Source organism: Syngnathus scovelli, chromosome 3 (genome assembly GCF_024217435.2).
Source record: "Syngnathus scovelli strain Florida chromosome 3, RoL_Ssco_1.2, whole genome shotgun sequence".
NCBI lineage: Eukaryota > Metazoa > Chordata > Actinopteri > Syngnathiformes > Syngnathidae > Syngnathus > Syngnathus scovelli.
In genome coordinates, this window is record NC_090849.1 from 11,755,389 (window position 1) to 11,774,718 (window position 19,330).

General features: G+C 42.2%; 3 protein-coding genes across 3 annotated transcripts; 2 read left to right on the top strand and 1 right to left on the bottom strand.

Annotated features, from left to right (window-relative positions):
- The first annotated feature begins 333 nt into the window (after nt 1-333).
- Nucleotides 334-4,675, top strand: LOC125994721 (oocyte zinc finger protein XlCOF6.1-like). The gene is made up of 3 exons (XM_049764157.2): nt 334-807; nt 2,666-2,775; nt 2,915-4,675. Exons 2-3 carry the CDS (start codon nt 2,673-2,675, stop codon nt 4,006-4,008), a joined length of 1,197 nt encoding a protein of 398 aa, XP_049620114.1. The 5' UTR covers nt 334-807; nt 2,666-2,672; the 3' UTR covers nt 4,009-4,675.
- Nucleotides 4,676-5,444: 769 nt separating this feature from the next.
- On the bottom strand, nt 5,445-8,330 carry LOC125994720 (zinc finger protein OZF-like). The gene is made up of 2 exons (XM_049764156.2): nt 8,048-8,330; nt 5,445-7,682 (listed from the first exon to the last, which is right to left on the bottom strand). Exons 1-2 carry the CDS (start codon nt 8,223-8,225, stop codon nt 6,562-6,564), a joined length of 1,299 nt encoding a protein of 432 aa, XP_049620113.1. The 5' UTR covers nt 8,226-8,330; the 3' UTR covers nt 5,445-6,561.
- A 2,172-nt stretch (nt 8,331-10,502) lies between these two features.
- neff1 (neuronal intermediate filament family member 1) lies at nt 10,503-15,297 on the top strand. The gene is made up of 4 exons (XM_049764148.2): nt 10,503-11,355; nt 12,396-12,713; nt 12,861-12,985; nt 13,631-15,297. The coding sequence occupies exons 1-4, from the start codon at nt 10,612-10,614 to the stop codon at nt 13,953-13,955; spliced, it is 1,512 nt and encodes a 503-aa protein (XP_049620105.1). The 5' UTR covers nt 10,503-10,611; the 3' UTR covers nt 13,956-15,297.
- The last annotated feature ends 4,033 nt before the right edge of the window (nt 15,298-19,330 follow it).

The window sequence follows — 19,330 nt, forward strand, 5'->3', positions numbered from 1 at the left end:
TGACTACATTCTACCGTGGCACCATTGAGAGCGTCCTCTCCAGTTGTATCGTTGTTTGGGGTGGTAACTGCACTGAATACAACATGAAGGCCCTGCAGCGCATAGTGAACACGGCTGGTAAGATTATTGGTGCTTCACTCCCCTCCCTGAAGGACATTTACACCTCCCATCTCACCCGCAAGGCGACCACGATTGTGAGTGATGTGAGTCACCCCGCTCACTCATTGTTTGATATTCTGCCCTCTGGGAAGAGGTACAGGAGCCTGCGCTCCCACGCCACCAGACTCACCAACACCTCCATACTCCAGGCTATTAGAATCCTGAACTCTCTCCCCCCTTCTGCGTAGTGTACTGTACTTTTGCGCTATATTCTGACTGTCTGCTGTATGCACACTTGCTCCATTTTTGCTCCTCTTATTTATTGTTATTTGTTTATTTATTATTTATTCATCACTCTTATTTAGTCATTGTTTGTGCCTTCTTGTTTTTATTTTTGTGTTGTTTACTTGTATGTATATTGTGTACTATGTTTTGTCACCGTGGGATAGTGGGAACGTAATTTCGATTTCTTTGTGTGTATTGTCATGTGAAGAAATCGACACTAAAGCAGATTTTGACTTTGATGCGTGTGAAAATTGACAATAAAGCAGACTTTGACCGTCATTACGTAGCAGGAAGTAAAACGGCGCTTGGTCTGAAAACTCAAACAGAAGCGTATCGCTTTCCATTCGGCTGCATCAGATAAACATGCAACTTATGTGGTGAATCAGTAACATCAGCTACACGACGACCGCAACGACGAAAGAGGTAAGTTACGCTAACGGACCTAAGTTATCATGTTTGCAACGTTATTTGTTTTACTGCTTGGTTGCAGTACCGAAGTACGGGCCGCTTTCATTAGCATGATACTTAAGAACAGTGCTAACTTTATGATATCTAACTTGATTATCCTCGACGATTGTTCGATCTCAAATGAGCCATCATCACATGCTGGTTCTTGCCTGTACCAAGAGTAATACTGTATTGTGGAAAAACTCAAAGTCGAGGATTAGCAGTGATGCTTGCAGGCAGGCATGCTTCCGATTTGAAATCTCAATGCCACCAGATGGTAACGCGTAATTAAGTTTGCTAAAACAAGTCCGATGTGTCGTTTCGTGTATTGGGTCAGTTTAAGTTCACGTTATAAACAAAAAAAGTTGAAGTTGACATCTGTTGCGTGTTGTTTGAGAGGTCCGCTGTTAAACAAACAAAGATGCAGAGTTACGGTTGGTTCGTAATTGGCAAGATTTTGGGTTGCTCAATGGCGGTCAGTACACGTGGTACTACAACTGATGAAACAACAAAGCAAAATGCTGTTCTTATACATATGATATTTAAAATAATGAGAATTTACACATATATGAACATGAAAAAGTGTATGAGTTTGTCTAACCTAATATGTACACATACGTAGGTGTTGCTCTCCCTTCACATTCAACGATTTGGGCATGATTTATGCCTCCTAGTTTCATTTTGCTAGGAATTCCTAGGTACTTAGGCGTTGTGGAACAATGCAACTAGACCGAGTTGGGGTTGATAGATTGGGTTCATCCTGTGCTTATGTTGGAATGTAACGTAATAATTAATCAAACATGTCCTTTCTTAACAAAGTAGTAGAACAAAGTGCTAAGAGCCTTTGAACTGATTGATCAGCTGCAGAGGACGCAATCAAAGTCGTTCTGTTTACACATCGTAAAACACCCCCTGCTATGATTTGATCAGAGGCCAGGGGTTTCACCCCCACCCTTTTTCTCTCAATAAAAATGCTCTTGCGAGAGGCCTGAGTCAGACCTCATTCGATCATCACTGTATGCGCAGCGACGAATGACTCTCCACTTGCAAGTGTTTAAATGGGCATACTGTCTCCCGTGTGGTTCTTGCAAAATAAGTTAGAGTGAGCACCACTCTAACAGACTGTCTTTTTGCTAAGTTTACCTTCTTGCCAAACTATGTAGCTGCTAGATAGTGGTGTCAAACGTACGGCCTGCGGACCGGAGATTTGATCAGGCCTGCCTTTAATCAGGCCTGCAGGATAATTTAAAAGTGAAAAAATGCATAAAAAACACAGTTAACAGCCAATTGAAACAGAGTCAAGTCATATATTGCATTTTCCGTTGCAATTGACGAGAGCGCTGACATCACAGACGTCGCACAACTGACTTTATTTATTTGTGGAGTTGGAGAGACATTGACTGTTACTCACGAGTTTCGTGAGTTGGTGCCAATGATGGACACCACAACAGCCAAAGACATTTTAGACATTTGGCTAAGGAAATCTGAGGTGTTTCATGAAATGATTAGTAAAAGGTATGTTCGTTAAATTTCAACATTTTCCTCCTGTTCTTGTGCTTCTTTACACCAAAAAAAAGGAAAAACATGATATTTTGGCTATAGTATAATCTTAACGGTCCGGCCCACTTGACATCTACCGAGGCCATGTGTGGCCCACAATGTGAAATGAGTTTGACACCCCTGATCTAGTACAACACAAAATACTATTGCAAAAATACAGTGTGTGATCCACACTGGTGTTAATATTCAATTACTTTGACAAATAACTCTCTTGCCGCTGCCCAAAAGGCACCTTTGTTAGCCAAACATGATTGAACAAGTGTTGTGATTGCAGTGTAAAAATGTCTGCAAGGACCACAGCAAAGTACGTGGAGGAAAAGGACCGTAGTCGTCGACAACAGGAACATCTTTGGCTGCAGCCTTATGTTGTATTGTGCAGAGCAGGTTAGTACACGTCTAGTTTCTATGATGAATCCTCTCCCAGTGTTTATTTTTAGCAGAATTCTATTAAAAAGTCTTTGTATAGGTTTGACCAGTTTCTCTTCAACTGTAACTTTTCATATGTGTTTGTCTTGTTTTGCAGACATCAGTGAAGCTATTTGTCCGAAGCAGCTAGAGCCAGAGCGCACTCGCATTAAAGAGGAAGATGTGGGCAAAGAGGTCCATCACTTCAATAAACAAATGGAGCAGAAGTTTCTTTGCACCATAAAAGAGGAGGAAGAGCCGGAGCGGCCTTGTAATAAAGAGGAGGGAGAGGACTCGTGCGACATTAAAGAGGAGGAGGATACTTGCAAGATGCCATTGACTGGTGCTCCTGTGAAGAGTTTAGATGAGTGTCAACAGGAGGTGAGCAAAGGGGCGGAGCCTCCAAGCTGCAGCTCAAGTCAACCAATGACCGGAGAAGGTGATAGAGACCACTGTGGAGGATCACGATCAGCTCCACCATTAGATAGATTAAATGTGTCGTCACATGTTCCTGCTGCTACTGCTGGAGATGAGTCTCACAACAAACACAGGCAATGTTCTCAGTGTGGGAAGTGTTTTGCTAAGAACAGTGTTTTGAAACGACACATGCAAATCCACACAGGAGAGAAAAACTTTTCCTGCTCAGTTTGTGGCCAAAAATTCTCTTATAAGGGACAGTTGAAAGCTCATACAAGAGTCCACACTGGCGAGAAACCTTTTACATGCTCAGTTTGTGGCCAAAAATTCAGACAGAGGTCACATTTACAAAGTCACACAAAAAAACACACTGGCGAGAAACCTTTTTCATGCTCAGTTTGTGGCCATAGATTTTCAGAGAAGAGAGCTCTAAATTTTCATTCCATAATCCACACTGACGAGAAACCTTTTTCATGCTCAGTTTGTGGCCAAAAATTATCTCACAAGCTAAGCTTAATCATACACACAAGAATCCACACTGGTGAGAAACCTTTTTCATGCTCAGTTTGTGGCCAAAAATTCAGTCACAAGTCAAACTTAAAAAGTCACACAAGAATCCACACTGGCGAGAAACCTTTTTCATGCGCAGTGTGTGGTCAAAAATTCAGACAGAGGGCACATTTAAAAAGTCACACAAGAATCCACACTGGCGAGAAACCTTTTTCCTGCTCAGTTTGTGGCAAAAAATACACTCACAAGGTAAACTTAATCAAGCACACAGTAGCCCACACTTAACCCTGTTGCCTTCTCAGTCACTTGTCAAAGAGTCTCTATTGAAAATTTTGTGTTGGGGAGATGAGCAAAGATCTGTGAAGGTTTCACCTTCTAGTTGAGCAGACTTTGTGAGTTTTTGCATCGATGATGATCTATAGTTAACTGGCCTCGGGATGGTAATAGTTTTTTAGTTTTCATTTACTTGGTGTTAATCTTGTTAACAGTTGTATTTTTTCAACAGTAAATACATTTAATTCGTATTCAGGGCAAGTAGTTTTTATCAGTGTTTAGGGTATAGTATTGTTCAGCTTTTCATGATCATGTTTAGGTTTTTGCCCCCAGATTTGTCAAGACTTGTTAAGAAAAACATTAAGAAGCAAGCAAGACACTTTTTTTCTTCTTGCGCTTGTGTGGCAATTCAGCCCTTCTCTCTGCACCAGAAAAAGCTAACCAATCAAAAAGGCTTGACACACCATATCCGAAGCGAAATGAGACAACTACAGGGAGAAATAGAAAACTGAGCTGCACGATGATTTCAACTCTCCTCCAAAAGTGAGGCCAATTCTTTTCATTCTGCAGTAAAACTAGATGAAGCAATTTGTGTAGAAATGCTGAATGACAGAATATGAAAGTATGGGGAATGCCTTGGAATCATGAAATAAAATGAGTTAATTATGACATTGAACAATGTGGAATCATGTGGAATTATATAAAATGATAAACGATGACGAATGATGACACGCGTCATGTGATACGGGGGTCGGGGGGGGGCAAGTTTGCCCATGAGAGTTCGAAGACAACCTCGAGAGAGAGTAGAGGATTCATAGTCCCGAATAAAAGCGGCTAAGAAGAGCCTAAAACAAAAGCTTCTTTTGTCTCCAACACTCTTTCTTCGAGTCCGCTATACAACGGCGCGAAGCTCAACAGATACACCTCAAGAAATAGAGATGAGTAATTCCCAACATTTTACGACACAAGTAAGGTAAGTATTATAAACAGCATATCAGTAGTACATTTGAGACCACGGCATTAACTTCAAAATAATCAAACCGATCAAATACCAGACGTAATTCTGACAATGAATGAAGCTTAACTTTTTTTGTGAACCTTGGCTTGTGTGTCAACGCTGTAAGTTCGATTCCCACAGGTGACGGCGTGAATGTGTGTGAGTGACGGTGTGAATGTATGTATGAGTGACAAAAAGTAAACCATTAAATCCCATGGTCCTTCGCTAGAGGGCGTCCGGCACTTCTCTCAAATGACATCATCAAAACGTAGCAGGAAATAAAGCGACGACGACAAAACCGCGCCGGGTTTAAGCTAAGCACGCGTCGTCCTGGTTTCACAATACTCCTAGAAACGGCGCACTCCCTCCTTTGGTGGAAATAATAGTACTTTTTATTTTTTTCTTGAAGATGCAGAATGAAGCTGCCCAAAAAGAACAACAAAGCAAATCCTTCCGGCCAACTGTACCCACTTTAATTGAACATCAGAGAAAACATGTCAAAGTCAGTAGAGGCAAAAAAGTTGAACAGATTGCAGCTTGCAGAATAACCAACTAACTCACCACGGGATAGATGGGAACCTGGTCCATGCATACCGTGGAGAAACCTGGCTTTCAACAATTAAAGTATGATATACTGTCACAATTTTTTTCAGGTACTCTGAAATATCAGATTTTTTTTATGCTGCCACAAAGCAAATAATCATTGAAGATTTGGAAATTAAACCACACTATTTATGCACAAGTAGGGCATCAGAGTCATACATGGCAGTAACCGTGAAATTAACAAGCCAGTGCTGGGAAATGAAGAGCTTGTGTCTTGGGTGCGCTGGATTCCACTCACCACACAGGAGAAAACATGACAGGTGCTTTGGAGGAAATAATTCAGAATTCTACTCAAAATATTTCCGTTTTTTTCTTTTAATAATGCCGTGTTCAAAACATGTTCTTAAAATGTGTGGCTGAGGATGTATTTTTATTTAATTTTGCAGTTTGCACTTAAATATTGTGCTTGAAATAGTTGAATGTTTACAATTCCCAGGTGGCATTTTAAAATTGTGTTAAACATTTGAATGCTTACAATTCTCAGTTTGCAAGTTTGCATAAGGTACGGTTTGATGTATTTTGTATGTATTTTATTAGTATGTATTATTTTGCACTCAAGTGTATTGCAGTAGTTGATTTTTGAACATTTAAATAAAAGAAGTGAATTGGTGGATTTTTTTTCACCGTGGTATAAAAAAAAAGGTTTTCTTTAGAATCGAAATGGCGTTCGGCCAAAATCAAATGCTGTGTTCCAACAGCTAAACTGTTGCCGTTAATTTACAGTCAACAAGGATATGTTGCAATCACCGGAGGCTTTAAGTGAATAAAGTATTTGCGCAGCTCAAGCACATAGTGTTTTGCAGGCTTAGGAAAGAAGTTGTATTTGATCGACTGTTAAGCGGGCTGAAATCTGCCAGGCTTGTTAACTACTCTGTGCATTGTTAAATTTACAAGACATCTATTTTCACATTTTCCGTGACTATCATATTGCAGACATTTTTTTTACTTCACAACAAAATGAACAACTACAATTTCATTTCTCCGGTGTGTTTCCGCATGTGTGCAGTCAAACCGTGCTTATACGAAAAGCTTCTTGCACAAACTGAGCACGTGAAAGGTTTTTTTCCCGTGTGCGTTGCTGAGTGCGCAATCAACGTGATCTTCTGAGCAAATTTCTCACCGCAAATTGTACAAGTGAAAGGTTTTTCTCCCGTGTGTTTCCACATGTGTACGTTCAAATTTGGCCGCGTTATAAAACCTTTGCCACAAACTGAGCAGCTAAAGGGTTTTTCTCCTGTGTGTGTCCTTGTGTGCCTTTTCAAATCGCCCTTGTAAGAAAAACCTTTATCACAAATGGAGCATGTGAAAGGTTTTTCTCTCGTGTGCGTTCTCATGTGTGTTTCCAACATGGCCTCATCGGGAAATATTTGGTCACAAACAGAGCATTTCAAATTATTTTCTTCCCTGTGTGTTTGCATGTGTGTAGTCCAATTTTCCTTTTGGTTAAAAAACCTACCGCAGACTGGACAACTAAACGCTTTTTCTCCCCTGTGCTTCTTCATGTGTACGTTCAAATTGTAGCGGTAAGAGTAGCTTTCGCCACACAGGGAACACGAAAAGGATTTTTCTCCCGTGTGTTTCAGCTTGTGTATTTTCAAAGTGCTCTCATAAAGAAATCCTTGACCACAAACGGAGCAGCGGAAACGTTCGTTGTGAGCACGAGATCTCTCGCCTGTTTGAGCATTTTTCTCGTCAGGAGTCGTCTCTTTTTCACCCTCGCTGTCTGTGTCAATTGTAGCTTGCGTGTCGTCACAGTGTGACAGTGATGCCATGAGCTGCTCTGCCGGCGCTCCTCCACGGTGCTCTCTACTTGGACCATGACGAGGAAGCCATGAGCCTTCGGCCACGTTGTCGTCATTCCTGTCGCTCTCCACAGCCAGAACAGTGAGAGAAACGTCAGCCTCTTCCTTTTCTCCTTCTTTCAAAAGTCGAGGCTGTGCATTGTCCTCTTCCTCCTTGAAGGCGGGAGGCTCTGGATCTGCTCTTTCCTCCTTGACATGATGGGGCTGAGGATGCTCCAGAGAAGAGCTTCCCCACCAAGGTTGTGGGGCAAAGTCTTCTCCGTGACCAATCAGCTGCCAAACATCTGTAAGACACAAGCGAAAAAAAAAAGGGGGGGTTCAGAAAACATTTTTCAAAAACGCTTTGGAAAATTGGTTTGGAGGATTATTATGAAGAACGTGGAATGAAAATAATACTTGGATCTTGATTAGAAACAAATTAATTAATTCATATATGCACTTCATTTTGAGTTTTTTTTTTTAAAGAGCAGTTTCACATAGCATGCGCCTTTACTCCATTACATATAAATACATTTCTAGTGCATTTGCAATGCATTGCATATAAACAAAGAAGAAATAAGCTTCCATTTGGCGTCGATGAGGCTATTTGCTTGACCAGAACTAAATGGAATTGGTTTAAAGCGGTGAACTCGACGTTTAGCGAGCAAACCTTGGGGTTGCAGTGTCGTTTGAGACTTGCAAATATCTTCCATTTGTCGTCGTTGCTGCTCGTTCTCCTCTCTCGCACGAGCGAGTTGCTCTTCGTACGACACGATGGTTTTTTCAAACAGCCCATAGATTTCATCAGCAGCCGCAATGAGCCGCTCCCTCAACATCTCCTGCAACATTTTTGAAGAGATTTCTTGCTATTTTAGCACGTCACCTTCAAGCTTTTCTGCTGTGTACCTGCTTGTCTTGCTACTTTTGCGTTTTTCTTCTTCGATGGTGTTTATAGGCTATCTTATGGTCGATAGGATTCCGCTGCTGCCACCCTGTGGCGGTATTCAAGACTGCTGAGCGCAATCCGCAATGGTCAAGTAATCTTAGTTTATCGTCCTCATTGCAAATCAACCAAAATAGGGAAGAGCTGCAAAAACATGAATCAAAGATGCATGAATTATTTTTTTATAATGAATTAATTGAACAATATTTTTTTTGAAAATTATTTTTGTAATTATTCATTGTTTCATTTCTTCTTATAATATTCAGACTACCGTTGTGATGATCAGATTTCCAAAGCCACACGGTGTCATGTTGAAAACTGTGCGCAACTATCTTGACACTGCACACTGTCCAACTACTAATTGTGTCAACCATCATGACCCTCGAGTTTATGGGAATGACAATCTCAGCGCAAGAGGTTTTAGTCTGGATAATCAAGTGAGGAAATGCCAGAAAGCAGCCCCAGAACATAACAGAACGCCCTATAGGTTTTACAGTAAGGACAATATTTGTTTCCTTGGTATGCTTATTTTTTTGCATCTGCATTTGCACCTTGGTTGACCAATCTCATATGTTAAATGATGAGGATTATTATTATTATTTCATGAAATCGGAAGTCAAGTTAAAAAATACATGTTCTATGGGACACATTGATATTGTAAATGTGACAGCTCACCTGCTTTCTAGAATTGGCCATTGTATGTCCTCTGGTTTGTTTTCATATGCTTTGCTAGAGTTGAGTGAATGTAATCCAATAAGTGTGGTGTCTCTTGACCATGTTCATGAGAAACTATATAAGAAGCATGGAGGATGTGCTTGTAAGAGGATGATAGTAGCAGCCAACAGTTACTTTTTACATCCTGCTGAGTCACTGTCAACCCATTCACCGCCCCACCTCTTCAGCTGGCGTTTGTGTCACCAGCACACACTGCAAAGAGCCGAGGAACAACCCTGCATACTGTCTGGTTGTCATAACCTTTGCTGTATCTTACAATTCTTGTATTATAAATCTTAACTTAAATGTCTGTTCATATTATGGCCACATTATATCAACAGCCTCTCAAATGCATGTATCCAACATCGAAGTAAAAATACTCCAACATGTTGACTGTATGAGTGTGAAGATTATTTAGGGGATATGAAGCAACAATAATTAGACCTTCCAGTGGATAACATTTGTATAAGATAAAATATACAAATGTTAAAAAGTTGGATGGTGACAGAATTCAGAATCCAAGTATGGTATTTTGGAAATGTTTCCCAAAAGTTATATACAGTGAATTTATGTCAGAAAACCTTCTTTGTATTGCAAATAAGTGGCTAGGCTGCAGGCAGTGAGTGAGTGCATATGTGTGTACGTGTGTGTGCGTGTGTGTGTGTGTGTGTGCAGGGGTGTGGTCTAACCTCCAGATCAGCTTGGATCAGGACCAAGGCCAGAGACACATCTAGACATCACTTCAATGTCGCCTGATGACTGAATATTATTGGCACTGTGACCTTGGGACTACAGGAAAGAATAAAGAATGCATTTGTAAAGCTTCATGTTGTAGGCATTTGTTGCACTTATAATACTGCGAGAAATGTTTGTTGACTTTAATTAGTAATCAAGTAAGAATCAAGTGCTTGTCCGTACACTACATCTCACCTTAAATAGAAAGACATACGTGTTTCTATATTCCAGGGGAGTGTGAGAGCATATCATAAAAGTGTTAGTCTCAATGCAGAGGTGGGCATAGGAAGGGGCGGGGTAAGACTGCGGTACCAAAACGCACCTCCGTGTACAACTGTGATCCCATTCCTGCAAGGACAGCAGAAAAAAAGTCCACTGGCAGTCCGGGAATATCAAGTGTCCTGGTGGAAATAATACAATCCTTTATCTTTTCTTTATCATGCTTGTATATAATGACATCTCATCAGCAATCTGCCACTCCGGGGATTCATCACGTTAAAAGTGAATTATATATTGCTTGTCCAAGGTTTTTATTTTTTGGTCGATGTCATGACATGTCGATACTTGCGTGACTTGACAGCAAAGAGGTGCTGAATGAGTGAATTTTTGTTTCCCTAAAGGGTGGAGGTTCTGTATGGGGGAGCAGGTCCCCTCCCCCTCCGCGGCCCCCGCATCGATCCATCCCAGTCCGTTCTGCGTCAGATGATGCGCAGGCGCCCCTCGCTATAAAAGTACCTGCGCGGAACTCTGTCCCTGCATGCACACCGCGCTTGAGCTCACGTTGTGTCTCCCACTCTCTTGCACTCCACTTTCGCGGCTCACCAGCAAGTGGCTGAATAAGTATGAGTTACTCCAGTGATATGTATAGCAGCAGTTCCTATCGGAAGATTTTCGGTGATGCTCCTCGTGCTGGCCGTGCAGGGATGGGCAGCAGCAGCAGCCCGTCCCGCGTGCACTCCTCGGGGTACCGCAGCCGCATCTACGGCTCCCCCACGGTTATCTCATCCAGCAGCTACCGCAGGACCGCCGCACCCGGTCGCGTCTTCTCGTCCTCCGTGCAGGACTCCATGATGGACCTCAGCCAGTCCACAGCGGTCACTAATGAGCTTAAGATCGTCCGAACGAACGAGAAGGAACAACTGCAGGGGCTCAACGACCGCTTCGTGTCCTTCATTGAGAAGGTGCACAACCTGGAGCAACAGAACAAAGTTCTCGAGGCGGAGGTGACGTTGCTGCGGCAACGCCACAACGAGCCATCGCGCCTCCACGAGCTCTACGAGCAGGAGATCCGCGAGCTCCGCGCGCGCGTCGAGGAGCTGACCCACGAGAAGAGCCAGATGCACCTGGACTGCGTGCAGATGAATGAGGCTCTCGAGCGCCTGCGGGAAAAGCTCGAGGAAGAGACCCGGCTGCGGGAGGAGGCGGAGAACACCTTGAAGGGCTACCGCAAGGACGTGGACGACGCCACCTTGGCGCGCCTGGAGCTCGAGAAGAAAGTGGAGTCACTCCTGGATGAGATCGCCTTCCTCAGGAAAGTTCACGAGGAGGAGCTGCAAGATATGCAGTCATCCCTGCAGGCCACGCAGGTACGCGTCGCCTTACGTATACATACGTGCGCCACCACTTTTTATTAGCTGCGTTTGCAAACTTTACGAGCTCGATTGTGCTTGTATCATAACGGCACTGCATCATGTTGCCTCGGGCTACATTATAGGCTAAATTGCAACGTGCTGGGATGTAAATAAAACTACCCACATATTCCTTATTGATTTGACGCAATTTGACTGCATTCGGTCTTTAAGTCATGCCAATTTGCTACTTCAGAACCACGCGTGGTCCCACCCTTTTGCAGCAAGCTGTTAGGACCGGTGACAACTTTCAAACAGACACTCGCACAGTATCCAATACAAGATATTTTTTGTTTCTTTTGCAAAGTCCATATGATGATTCATATAAAGGTGAATTAAATATTATTGGGCAATACCGACGCACATTTTAAACCGTGATTGTGCAGTATTTACCAGTGAGCATCATTTGAGAGAAGGGGGGGGGGGGGGGGGAGTCAGAAAGGGGAGGGGAGTTGAAAAATGCGCAGAAATAGCGCATCATCTAAGGGTGTGGTCACCCCAAACCGCAGTAGGTAGGACAAGCCACCTGCCTTGCACTGGACTTTCTGAATAAAAGGCTAATTTAACAGCAGCATAGTAACAAACAAAAAAAACAAAGTTTTACAGCAACAATATTTATTTACATTTCCACTCCAATACAGTATGCAATGACATTTTTGAACAAACAATGACAATTTAAAACTGGTGGTAAAATGTTAATGTTACAGTGGAATCAAGATATAGTGAGATGGTTGCCAGGTAGATTTCTCCACGGTATTGCTACTTCGCTTCAAGCATTTTTTCTGCCATGTAAGCTATTGACGGCACAGCAGAAGCTTGAGTAAGCACCTTCATCAGTCCGCCGCGCTACAAGTCAGCTCAGCACATAGCTCAAATGTACATTTTGCATTTAGGCGCATCCTGATCATCTTGAGAAACCAATGACACCAACCAAATTGCAACGATTAAATCAGGATTTAAAACTCAAATGTAAAACCCTCAATCCCTCTTTTGTCCAGGTGTCAGTGGAGATGGACATGAGCAAACCGGACCTGGCGGCAGCCTTGAAGGACATCAGGGCCCAATATGAGAACCTTTCATGCAGGAACCAGGCCCAGGCAGAGGAATGGTATCGTTCCAAGTTCGCAACGGTGACCGAAGCCGCTGCTCGCAACCAGGATGCCATCAAGCACTCCAAAGAGGAGCTGACCGAGTACCGCAGGCAGGTGCAAGCGCGCACCCTGGAGATTGAGGCCCTTAGGGGCCACAATGAGGCCCTGGAGCGGCAGATTGCTGAGATGGAGGATCGCCATAACAATGAAATTGGTGACATGCAGGTATGTGGGATAAGGACAAAATCTAAAGGTCAGATTCCAACAAAATTGTACCAAAATACTAAAACTGTACAGGCCAGCTGAATGCAAGTCTCAGCTCCTGTCTGGATGATTGCAACTTAATTGAGATGTGAATCCATTTGTTTACAGGACACCATCCAGCAGCTGGAGGCTGCACTGCGCAGCACCAAAGGAGAAATGTCCCGTCACCTGAGGGAATATCAGGATCTGCTCAATGTCAAAATGGCACTTGACATTGAAATAGCTGCTTATAGGTTTGCAACATTCCAAACAAGTCATTTATTGTGCAACGATCAATTCAGTTTGAAACAATGCAAAGACATAGTTGACCAATCTACACTGTAGAAAAACACAACTTGTACTCTTGGGGAAGTTGGAACAACTCTAAAATATAAATAGTTGACATTTATGTCAACGATGCTAACGAGCACAAGTAAACCAGCACGTTGTTTGCGTCAAAACAATTAGCTGAGTTGTTTTTTTTTTTTTTTTTTACAAGGGAAAATTAATTCTGTAAACTATTATTTAAACTTCAAGTGTAGTGTATGTATTGAGTGTAGAGCTTGGTAGATTAAAAAAAAAAAAAATTTAAAATGTTTTTGGCCTGCAACAGTAATTTTAAGTTGGTATTTATGACTGACATTTATGGCAACAATGTATTGAAATCTTTAAGTCGGGAATCAATCAAAGAGGAAAGACAACTTTCACAACAGAAAAATTAAAACATTTAATTGAGTTGGCCATGTGAAAATGTGCATATTTATGATAAGAAGAGATGTCGAGTTGATGTTTTTTTTTACATGAATCTTGCAACATGACAATTTCGCAGTAATTCAATTTTTTGTCATAGTGGCAAAGGTGCTGATATTAATCCATTGCACTGGTACTCGTCCGTGTAGGAAACTGCTGGAAGGCGAGGAGTGCCGCCTCAGCTCCGTCGGTGGTGCCATGGTGCAGTCCGGCTACCCCGGCTTCTCCTATATGTCCTCCTCCCGCACCTACTCCCTGGGAAGCTACAGGAAGTCCAAGCCAGAGGAAGAGGAAGAGGAGGGAGAAGAAGAAGACAAGGAGGATGAGGACGAGGAGAACGAGGAAGAGGGAGAGGATGAAGATGAGGGAGATGACCAGGAGTCAGGTGATGCTGAGGAGGAGGAGAAGCTGAAAGAGAAGGATGAGAAAGAGAAGAAGAAGGAGAGCCCTGCTGAGAAGACCAGCAAGCACTAAACTCCTTGTGTAGTTTTGCCATCATCAACATCATTTGTCATTGTTCCTGCTTATAAGATATAGTGACCACACTTACACACACACGCACACACACACACACACACACACGCACACACACACACGCGCGCACGCACACACACACACACACAGGCACACACGCACACATGCACACACGTGTAGAGGTTTGATAATTGTCAAAGATGATTTTCTCTATGAAAGCAACAAATGTGCCAATCATGATCAAGAAGAATAATCAGACCCTGAAAATAACAAACTGCACATACTAGCACGCAAGCTTCAAGACAAAATGCACAAAGTATGACACAAACAGCCAGTCCAACTTTTCCGGTGCTATTAAATTTTGTCAGATAAAAGTTGGCTGACATTCTTTTTGGAAATCATAACAGCACCAGCTCACTGCGTAACATCAGCTTGTCATCCGAGGCTGTAAAGCAGAATGAATTGCTTCCGTTTGAGTCCAACCTTGTGTGTCCCACAGTGTGTGAATAATCTTCATCCCTGTCATCAGTGTCCTGTCCTCTTCACATTCTATCCCAAGAAAAAAAAGTCAGCATTCACCATTAACCATTTTTATTTTTGCACTGCAATGTCAAAACGCAGCAATAATTGCAACTCATGAAGTATACGTAGATGCAAATGTTGGCGCAATGTTTTTATTTGCTTGAATGAAGAAATTGATAATGCTGAGCTCTTTCTGTGTGTGCATATTACAAGACGAAACGGGACAAAAGTGCATACGATTTATCAGGATGTTATTTTGATGCATTTATGTGCTTCCTTCTCTTTTCTCTCCTTGTCAAACCAACATGGCCGTATTTTTGTTGAACGTGGTAGGCAGCTGACAGTGACACTGACAGCCCTCCACCCAGACTGTAAGTGGCAGATGGCTCATGGTTCTATGGTAGCACAAGGGCTATTTTCACCTCAGCCCCATATTGTTATACTACTTTTTGTTTTACTCCCAAGTGTTCGTAATGGCACTGTCCATCATGTCCTACACCCTCACCCTACGTTCTCCTTGACAAATGAATGAAATTAGAGGCACAAATGCATGGCCTGACTCTCAGCGCTTGAATCCTGTACTCGTGGTTGGAAATCATGATTTGCTTGTTGTGTGTTCAACTGAACTTGCCTTAACCAAACATTGAAACGCTAAAATACAACACCTCCTTCCCGCGTCATACCAAACGCTGGGATAGATAGCAGAGGAGTATAGATACTTCCCTAAATGACCTGTTAGGATATAACAGTGACTGTACATGCTGCTAGCTTATGCAGTTTTGTTTCTCTCAAAGCCAAATAAAGTCATTTATTATTCAAACATGTATTGTGACAGTTTGTCTTGTTATATATATATATTATAGCCAACAGTTCCCATTCTCCAAGACTGCTTTTTAACTCAGTTGTTAATCCACGCCTTGCTGGACACACAGTGGTAATTGTTAAGCTATCGCCTCCAAGCGGGCCTGCCTGCCTGTGTCACCCTGAGGCAGCAATCCATGCATCTTTGTTTATGGGGCCAAGCAGAATGATGGCTACTGGGTGTTAGCGACAAGCGGCACCCCATCTCAGTGTCAGCTTGCCTGTTTTCTCTCTGAACTGAGAAATGAGCCTGCCTCAGATGGATTGCAGTTGCAGCTGCCACCAACACCACCGTTGACAACACAATCACGGCCACTGTATGTGTGTGTGTGTGTTACCAGATTCATGGGATGCAAGGGATTATCCGTTTTTGTTTTTAGTCCTGTACAGTACAAAATTATTGTAAATAAAATACAATTTTGCTAATCTTTCCTCACTGGTGCTTGTGTCTGCCATTTGGGCAAGCCAAAGCTTGCAACTTGAGACTAACCCTGATTCATGGCCATTTTATCCAGTCAAGTGTATTTTCACATCTTTTTTTGTTTTTTTGCATCATCAAAACACCTGAGGTTTTCCACATTTACAATCAAAGTCACTTTAGTCCATTTTATTGAAAGTCTCTAAAAGATGATCTGAGCGATTATCCTGTGGTGTCGATTGTGTGAAGAGTGATTTTATCCTTTCGGATGTAAGTCCATCCATCCATCCATCCATCCATCCATCCATCCATCCATCCATCCATCCATCCATCCATCCATCCATCCATCCATCCATCCATCCATCCATCCATCCATCCATCCATCCATCCATCCATCCATCATCCATCCATCCATCCATCCATCCATCCATCCATCCATCCATCCATCCATCCATCCATCCATCCATCCATCCATCCATCCATCCATGTAAGTACATAAATACAGTAGATAACCGTCAGAGATGTGACCGGTTCAATATTTTTGATTACTAATCCTGACGTGTGTGATCAACACCAAGTTCAGCAAAACCATGGATGCTGTGATTGTGAAATTCAAGCTCAGTTAATTTAGTGTCTTCTAGTTTTACTTCTTTGTATTTTCTGTAATTCAGTTTTATTGTGGAAATTAACTAACCACTTAATTATAATTGATTAATTGGATAATTGCTTAATTGACTAATTGAGTAATTAATCTCCACAGTTAATTATTTAAGGACTTGATATATAGATATATTGTATAAGCTATATAAGATATATAATTTATAATTCATATAATACTGTAAATAATATGATTACTTTAAATTGTAGCAGCCAGTGTGGTTTGCTAGCCTTTCCCCACTTTTTCCAAATTTAAAGAGTGCTTTATCATTTTCAGGTAGTATTTCCAAGACATTCAAAAGTCGGCAAAGATTCTATGCTCAATGATTCCCAGCCTCTGCTATCAGTGCATCTCGTTACTTTGGCAGAATTAATGCGTGTAAATTGAAAAAAGCACAAGTCCAGGTTACACTTTCTGCATAGGCATACACTTTTAGTTGTCATTACATTTCATTGTATTAGTTTTAATGACGTCATTTGGTATTTTTCGAAGTTGTCATGAATGCAGACCATTAGAGTTTCATCTATTTTGAGACAGCGATAAATCTTCCAAGTTCCTATTTCAGAATGATGAATGTTCCACCTTCCTTGCGTGACACATCAGGAGGTGAGGATATAGACATGGACAGTGTCAGGGAGCAGATTTATTGCAAATTCAGGGTTCGATTAATGCCATGACGTAGGCATGTCGTGCGTTGCCTGCTGAAGCATCGCCCTTGATCTGGTGCTACTGTTGGTGTGCTAGAGTCAGCAGATTTGTTGTGGGGATGCATTTGCAATTGTCCTCTTTGATATCTTGAGATTCTTTTGGATTAAACAGTACTGTACAGTAAACGGTGCTGGATTAAACAGTACATAACAGACTGTCCAATTCAATAACATGCCTCCTTTTATTTTTACTGATTACATATTCATATAGTAAGTGACTGAAACTTCTTCCAAAGACAAATGTCACAAGTGACCTTGTGTTCTGTGCTGATTTATAAATGGACATTCGGGTGCACGCCTGTCTTTAGAACATTCTACAGGAAAGCTTTACAGCATTCCAATTGTTCTAAAAATAAACAAAATCAAACAAAACCAACTAACCAACCAACCAAACCAAACAAACAAACAAGCAAACAAACAAACAAACAAACAAACAAACAAACAAACAAACAAACAAGCAAACAAACAAACAAACAAACAAACAAACAAACAAACAAACAAACAAACAAACAAACAAACAAACAAACAAACTTAAAGTTATCGGTTTGTTAATAGTAGCTTAATATTGTATTTAAGTGTTATCTCCCATCTCTGCCCCAACACCCCTTCATCCCTCTGTGTGTCTCCCTCGCTCTCGCCTTCTACCTCTACTGCTATATATAGATTTCTGCATTGCAGATATCCCATGGCCCTGAAGAATTGGAGGAGCTTCTAAAGAGCCCCCGTCAAAAATGTACTGTTTTTGTAACCCATTGTGCAAAGGTAGGATATCACTAGTCTGGGGTGCACAGAAGACTGAGTATGACTCTGCAGTTTGCCCACTACGTCACACTGCAGTGAGGATGAGGTTCCACACACCCACTGCAGTTGCAATCAAAGTGTGTGTGTGCGTGTGTGTGTCTGTGTGTGTGTACTTTGGCGACTGAATAGCTTTGATTGGATGGCGGAAAGTTATTACTTTTTAATATTAATAATATGTATTAATATATATATTCTCATGTATATGTATTAATATATATAATATATATTTTTTTCCTTTTTAATTCGTAATTCAGGCGGCTCGGTGGGGCACTGGGTAGCACGTCCGCCTCACAGTTAGGAGGGTGCGGGTTCGATTCCTCCCTGTGTGGAGTTTGCATGTTCTCCCCGGGCCCGCGTGGGTTTTCTCCGGGCGCTCCGGTTTCCTCCCACATTCCAAAAACATGCTTGGTAGGCCGATTGAAGACTCCAAATTGTCCCTAGGTGTGAGTGTGAGTGCGAATGGTTGTCTGTCTCTGTGTGCCCTGCGATTGGCTGGCAACCGGTTCAGGGTGTACCCCGCCTACTGCCCGATGACGGCTGGGATAGGCTCCAGCACGCCCGCGACCCCCGTGGGGACTAAGCGGTTCAGAAAATGGATGGATGGATAATTCACAACTGAAATTATTCATGTTAGTAATGTTTGTAGTCGCCCACCCTCTGGATAGCTATCATCACACAAACTACAAACCAAGTTAACACCCTGCTTTGGGATGTCAGTTAATATCGAACCGTTGAATCTACGGTGTCCTCCTTCCCATTTCTGTTTTAACGAGCAATTTAGTATTTATGACTGCTGACACGTGCCTGTAAACACCTCAGCACAAACGCTTGCGGCACTCAATGGACTGTTACTGCCACTTGGTGGTTGAAGTGAAAACTACATAAGGACGCATTGTTTTAATCATTCAAACCACTACCTACCTACCTACCTACCTACCTACCTACCTACCTACCTACCTACCTACCTACCTACCTACCTACCTACCTACCTACCTACCTACCTACCTACCTACCTACCTACCTACCTACCTGCCTACCTACCTACCTACCTGCCTACCTGCCTGCCTGCCTGCCTGCCTGCCTGCCTACCTACCTACATGCCGCAAAACATCTTACCCTATAAAATTGATTATAAATAAGTTGCAACCATGGGCAACATAATGTACACACTACTACAGTAGTCCATTATGTCTTCTGTGACGTCACTCACAGGCGCTATTATAAAGTTAGCGACATCGTAGCGTATGCCCCCTAAATCCATCTTGAAAATTAACGCAAATTATAAAAAAAATACACAATATTTTCAATCTATTTAGCATTCATGTTTTTTGATATGGGAAGAGATTCAAACCAACTTCATAACTGTGAGACAGATGTGCCAACCCCACTAAAGTGCCCAGCAAGAATT

Coding starts and splice junctions, on each gene's coding strand:
- LOC125994721 (XM_049764157.2), top strand. CDS start 2,673: ATGTCTGCAAGGACCACAGCAAAGTACGTGGAGGAAAAGGACCGTAGT. Junction 2,776..2,914: donor TGTTGTATTGTGCAGAGCAG/GTTAGTACACGT, acceptor CTTGTTTTGCAG/ACATCAGTGAAGCTATTTGT.
- LOC125994720 (XM_049764156.2), bottom strand. CDS start 8,225: ATGTTGCAGGAGATGTTGAGGGAGCGGCTCATTGCGGCTGCTGATGAA. Junction 7,683..8,047: donor AACGACACTGCAACCCCAAG/GTTTGCTCGCTA, acceptor TGTGTCTTACAG/ATGTTTGGCAGCTGATTGGT.
- neff1 (XM_049764148.2), top strand. CDS start 10,612: ATGAGTTACTCCAGTGATATGTATAGCAGCAGTTCCTATCGGAAGATT. Junction 11,356..12,395: donor CATCCCTGCAGGCCACGCAG/GTACGCGTCGCC, acceptor TCTTTTGTCCAG/GTGTCAGTGGAGATGGACAT. Junction 12,714..12,860: donor ATGAAATTGGTGACATGCAG/GTATGTGGGATA, acceptor ATTTGTTTACAG/GACACCATCCAGCAGCTGGA.